General features: G+C 52.2%; 1 protein-coding gene across 1 annotated transcript; it reads right to left on the reverse strand.

The window, feature by feature from the left end:
• Positions 1–2,209: 2,209 nt before the first annotated feature.
• Positions 2,210–5,145, reverse strand: LOC136527315 (probable trehalose-phosphate phosphatase 8). The gene is made up of 10 exons (XM_066520003.1): positions 4,669–5,145; positions 4,409–4,549; positions 4,229–4,300; positions 4,026–4,103; positions 3,804–3,860; positions 3,541–3,642; positions 3,153–3,300; positions 2,943–3,013; positions 2,624–2,716; positions 2,210–2,422 (listed from the first exon to the last, which is right to left on the reverse strand). The coding sequence occupies exons 1-10, from the start codon at positions 4,987–4,989 to the stop codon at positions 2,339–2,341; spliced, it is 1,167 nt and encodes a 388-aa protein (XP_066376100.1). The 5' UTR covers positions 4,990–5,145; the 3' UTR covers positions 2,210–2,338.
• Positions 5,146–5,628: the final 483 nt, after the last annotated feature.

Genomic DNA, 5,628 nt, shown 5'->3' on the forward strand with positions numbered 1-5,628 from the left:
ATATATTACATTTTACAGGAGGCAGGCTAATTAAGCCACTAATAAGGTCATAGCTAGATAGTCATCATAATTCATACAGGGGATGAACCTTCCTGGGTCAAGCTAATTAAGGGCGGCAGACAGCTTTTGCACATGGATGCCTGCCTGTCAAACCCATGGAAGAACAGCTAAACACAATCAGCAGGTTGTAAACTAATCTGCAGCTCTCCCTCTGTACGCACGACAGGGACAGGCACCGAAAGGGCTCCCCTGATGCAGCACTATAGCCACGGGAGGGGAAGGTGCCAAAAGGCTCCCCTACCGCACTGTAGCCACAGTAGGGCCGGGCAGGCGCCAAAGTCAGTCCTGCTGTCACATCTAGTCACTGTAGCAGCATAGCAGCTTGACATGTCTGTGTACTAGGATTAGATAGATAGAGTTCTATGTATAACTTCCCACTGCAACTCAGTAAAGAGAGAGAGTTGTCTAAAGTTATAGAGAAAACCTTATCAATCAGACCATACTCCTCAATCACACAAGTAATTATTTCAGTAATATTTTTATCGGTATGTTTCACCTCAATCAACTTAAAACCAATAACCTTTTTCTGTAACTCCCAATCAGCACTGACATAATGAGCAACAACAGTAATAAAGTCTTCCTTAGCATTACCAGACCAAATGTCTGAAGTTAGTGCAACAGAGGAAACAACAGACAACATATGATTCTTAAGCATATTACGACGTTCAGTAAATAACTTACTAAGATCTCTGGTGGTGGTCTATCTAGATACCTTAACAAACCTAGGGTTATGAGCATGCACAATGTACTCCTCCTAGGCCTCTATCTCACCGATACCTAATGGCAGATCAAGCCTAGCAATCAAGCGACACAACTCAGATCTAGCAACATCAGGTTTATAGTCCCAGTTATGTACAAAACCATCAGGATTGTAAGCAAGCCTAGACTGAACCCTAGCATGTTGATTAGATTTTTGCTTACAAGATTTCTGGTGTCTCTTCAAGTGACCAATGCCAGCACTAGATCTAGCAGACAAAGTACTCTTATACATTTTATATGTAGCTTTAGTGCAAATCTTAACTTCATTCATAGTCTCATAGACCTCATCAAAATCAGCCCACACAACAGATTTATGCTTACCAACAGAGGTACCAGTACCAGCAACAGATGGAGTAGAGCTGGTGGAGCCGATCGTGGTCCCAGTCACCACCGCCGTCGTCCAGATCGATCGGAGCATCGCCGTCTTCGAGATCGATACCGAACAACATAGCAACGTCGTCACAGGTGTGGTCGTCATTCTCACCCTCGGGGGGCAGGCCTAGCGGAAGGACGCCATCGTCTTCAGCCATGGCCTCTCCATCCCCGTTCCTCAACGGTGCGAGTGGCCGCCTTGCTCTCTCTATGCCATAGCTAGAGGACGAAGCATCGACTACCGACCCGCGCAAAGAGATGAAGGAGGAAGAGGAACAGACAGAATCAGAAACAGCCAGACAGATCAAGATAGAAGAAGAGGGTTAGGGTTAGGGTTAGGGTTTACTTGCGCAACCGGAGCCCGATGCTGGAGAAGACGACGACCCCCCAAGAGAAGACGACACACCATTAGCAAGGACGATGAGCGATGGCGGAGGGAAGATAGTAACAAGAACTCACATAATCACCAAGATCTAGAGGGGTCGATGGGAAAGAGGGAGAGAGAGATGGGAGAGAGGGAGGGTATCAGGGAGGAGGAGAAGGGAGCGGCTCGACGGCGGCAGGCGGATCGAATCGAGGTCACCGGAGTCGGGGGAGGTCACCAAAGACGACGAGACGAGAGCGAGAGCGACTTGAGAGGGCGGAGCGGCGCAGGTGGGAACCTGGTGGGGAATGAGATGACCGAATGATTTAGGGTTTGGTGAGGGAGGGGAGAGGGAGCTGGCGCCGTTTATATACGAAAGGGGAGGTGGAGAGCAGCTGGGCCGTCGGGGAGAGGGGGTGGCGGGCCGTTGTCGGGCCGACCCTAAAAAGCCAGACCGTGCCGTGCTAGCCCATGGGCCTAGGGTACGCCCAGGCACAACCTACTGTACCGGGCCGGGCCAGCCCGGGCCCGCACATCACTGGGCCGGGCCGGGCCGGGCTCGTGTCGAGCTAAAAAAGCGGGCTTCGTACCGTGTCGTCGTGCCTCGGGCTACATGGACATTTATATTGCGGACCGATTCACATCTGGGGCCGGTAGCTGAGATGAGATGGGTTATTACTCCTAGAGTAGTGCAACAATTAATAACTAGCTAGCTATATTAATTAAACATGCTTGGCGATCAGCGCTAGCAGCGACAAGCTGTGTGCCATGCGTCGTCGTCAGTCACTGCTGCTGCACCCTTGGGCGTGCCGGTGACGGTGATCGCAGTGGCTTCCACTGCCCCAACCGGACCAAGAACTCCATGACCTGTAAAACCAAGGATCGGAGGAGGAGTCATCATGTAAAACCAAGGATCGGAGGAGGAGTCATTTTCAATTGACAGCTTGCTTAGTTTATTCGTCTGCTGACACATTAACTATATATATTCATCAGAGTTTTTAACTTAAGAGTGATTTTGTCATGCTGTATGTGTATACTATATAGCTACTAATATAATAGTATACATACCTCAGTGGGGTCCTGGAGAGAGTAGGAGGCATCTGTCTCCCTGGGGCATTTGGAAACAAGGATCCCTATACCTTGACCTCTCTCCCTCAACACCTAATTAAGGCGACAAGGTTTAAGAAAAGGTTTGATGTTTAACAAAACCAAACAGTTGAAATCAACAGACTCGCAACATATGTAAAGTGACAGCACGCAAGAGGTTGGCAACATAATGAAAAACTGCAACTTGTAATTAATTTGTCCGTGTGCTGTGTTTACATGTATATATGTCTGATCGTAGCTCATGTATATATGTCTGATCGTAGCTCATGTATATATGCACCTTGAAAGCATCCTCGTCGGTCCGGTCGTCCCCGATGTACACCGGCAGGACGTTGGTGCGGTCGTCGAATCCTAAGAGACCGATCGATCAGACATGGAACAGGCAGGGGACAAAACCGTCAGCGATCAGACAAGATTTTTACTCTCTCGCGCACGCATACAGTGACGAGAAGGGCGACAAAGACGGCAGCATGTGGCGGTATGCACTTACCGAGAGACTTGAGCAAGAACTCGACGGCCCTGCCCTTGTCCCACATGATCGACGGCCGGATCTCCAAAACTTTCCTGCCCTCGGTGAGCTTCAACTCGGGGAAGTCCCGGAGCACGGCCTTGACCTTGTCAGCCAATGAGCTCCAGCTCTGCAGGGCAGTTGTTGAAGATGATGCACGAGGAGCAGCCAGGGGCAGCACATGCCATTCATGCATGAGGATTGCTCATCACCATTTGAATAAGAGCTACTAGCTGACATGCATGCATCAAGCTGCTTCTTGTGTTTGACTTGCAAAACTAAATTACTACTAGCAGCTAGATAGGGAGTCGGGATCCAAGGCCTAGCTAAAGGTATTGTAAGACTCGGTGAAGAACCGGCCGGCAATCACCTTTTCATCGACGCATCTGAAGTGCACGGACAGGCAGAACTTGTTGTTCTCCACCCTGGCCCCCGGCGTGTCCTTAGTCTTCTCCTCCAGAGCCCTGTAAGCCTGGCCATACATGTAATCGGCGCGTGCGTGCGCCGGTAAGTTCCTCATGGCTCAACTAATTACTTGAAACTTAATTTTAACACGGTCCAAAAGCATTGGTACTGTCGTAATGAACTGATGATGATTATATATATAAAAAAGAGTGATGACGTGATGTATACCTTGTCGATCACCGGCAGGAACTCGCGTGCTGGTTGCAGCAGCACTGTGTTGTCCTCCTGGAAATTGTTGGCAGGAAGAGAGAAGTAGCAATGGAGTTAGGCGAATAAAAAGGTTGCCAAAGGATAGATCGTTGATGCTGCATGGGCAGTGTATGGCTAGTTCGTTGGTGATGAATGAATAGATAAAAAGATAGGGAGATATGATGAGATGGCCGGCTATACCTTGGAGCTTGGGCCTTTGATGTCCATCCCGTGGCTGCCGGCGTAGTAGAGCTCCGGGAGGCCTACGAAGCTGCAGACCTGAACCGACCGTAACAACAAGAACAAGGAAACGTACACTTGATTATAGCCCAGAGCTCCGGTGAGTCGGTGACGAAGTACATGTAATGAGTTTCTGATCGAGGTGTGTTGAATGCTCGTCGTACCTTTTCGATGCACCGGCCGGTCACGATCGCCGTCGGGAAGTGCTTCGCGACGTTGTGCACCGCCGCCCTCATCTGCGCGCACCCGTTAATTACGCGATATAGTAAGATGTTGGCAGCACGTACGTACGAGAGGATTTCATGGCGACATCTAGATCAACGAGCACAACAACGGACGGTTACCTCGGGGGTCATGAACGCCATGTCGGGGTCGGTGACGATCGGGGACAGCGTGCCGTCGTAGTCCATGAACATGACGATCCTCTTCCCCTTGGCCGCCGCCGCGATCTGGTCGAAGCTGCCCAGCCCAGACGGGTGCTTCCTCTGCGCAACAAGCAATTTAAACCCCGGCTCGCTCCTCAAAACACGGATCGAACAACCGAACGACGCGACGCACGCAACCAACCGCCGCGAGCGGCCCCGGCCCGGACACAAGAACTCACCGTCCACGCGTCGTACTCGTGGACGGCGGGGCAGCGGGTGGGCGACGACGCGCGGATGGCCTCGACGACCCGGCTGGTGCAGGTCCGACCCGGCGGCGCATTCGCCGCCGCCGCCGCCGCGGGGGCACCACGGGCGCCTGATAGGAACTCTCCACCATCGGCGGCGCCGCCGCCGGGGAGGCCGAGGCCTCCGTACGCGCCCCGCAGCGACGAGACGGCCCCCGCGGCGCCGCGGCACGCGAAGAGGGCGCGGCCGGGGGCCGGCAGGGCCGCAGCCGCCGCAATGCCCATGTCCGGGACCACCACGTCTTGGTTCGTCATGGCTGTGGCGCGCCCGCGGCCGCGCACACGGACGGACGGACACGCGCCTCACCAGCACTTGCGCGCCCGCGAGAGGCCAACACTCGGACACAGGCTGCGGCCCGCGGAGCTAGGTCTCCACTAGTGTGAGGGAGGTTGTTTTGCAGGGGATCGAGGTAGCGGGCGGTTTTCTTGGGGTGCGGTGAGTGAGCCGCGGAGTGTCGGTAGTTATATAGAGCGGACTGGCATCTCGGCGGCAGTTGCTGTTGACACACTTGGGCGGAGGTGGCACGCTTTGCAGCCGTCCGATCGTACCATGCCATCAATAATGTACGTTCTGTTATTTATCGTTAGATACAGCAAAAGGTGCAGGTGGATGGACACATATGGCCTGTTCACTTCCGTATTTGGCTTATAAGCCATGGCTTATCAGCCAATGAACAGTATTTTTCTCTCACATCAAATTAGCCAACGGTACTTTCAGCCACAGCTTATCAGCCAAACAAGTCCAAACGAACAGATCGATAGTAGATCGTGTTTTTCGAATACCACCGGAGAACACGCAATCTATTATTGTCAAAGCAATGGCCCCGTTCGGCTTACCTTAAAAACGACACTATTTAGCTTATTTTTTCAGCCGGAATAATATTTTTCTCTCAC

This window comes from Miscanthus floridulus, chromosome 19, assembly GCF_019320115.1.
Source record: "Miscanthus floridulus cultivar M001 chromosome 19, ASM1932011v1, whole genome shotgun sequence".
Taxonomy (NCBI): domain Eukaryota; kingdom Viridiplantae; phylum Streptophyta; class Magnoliopsida; order Poales; family Poaceae; genus Miscanthus; species Miscanthus floridulus.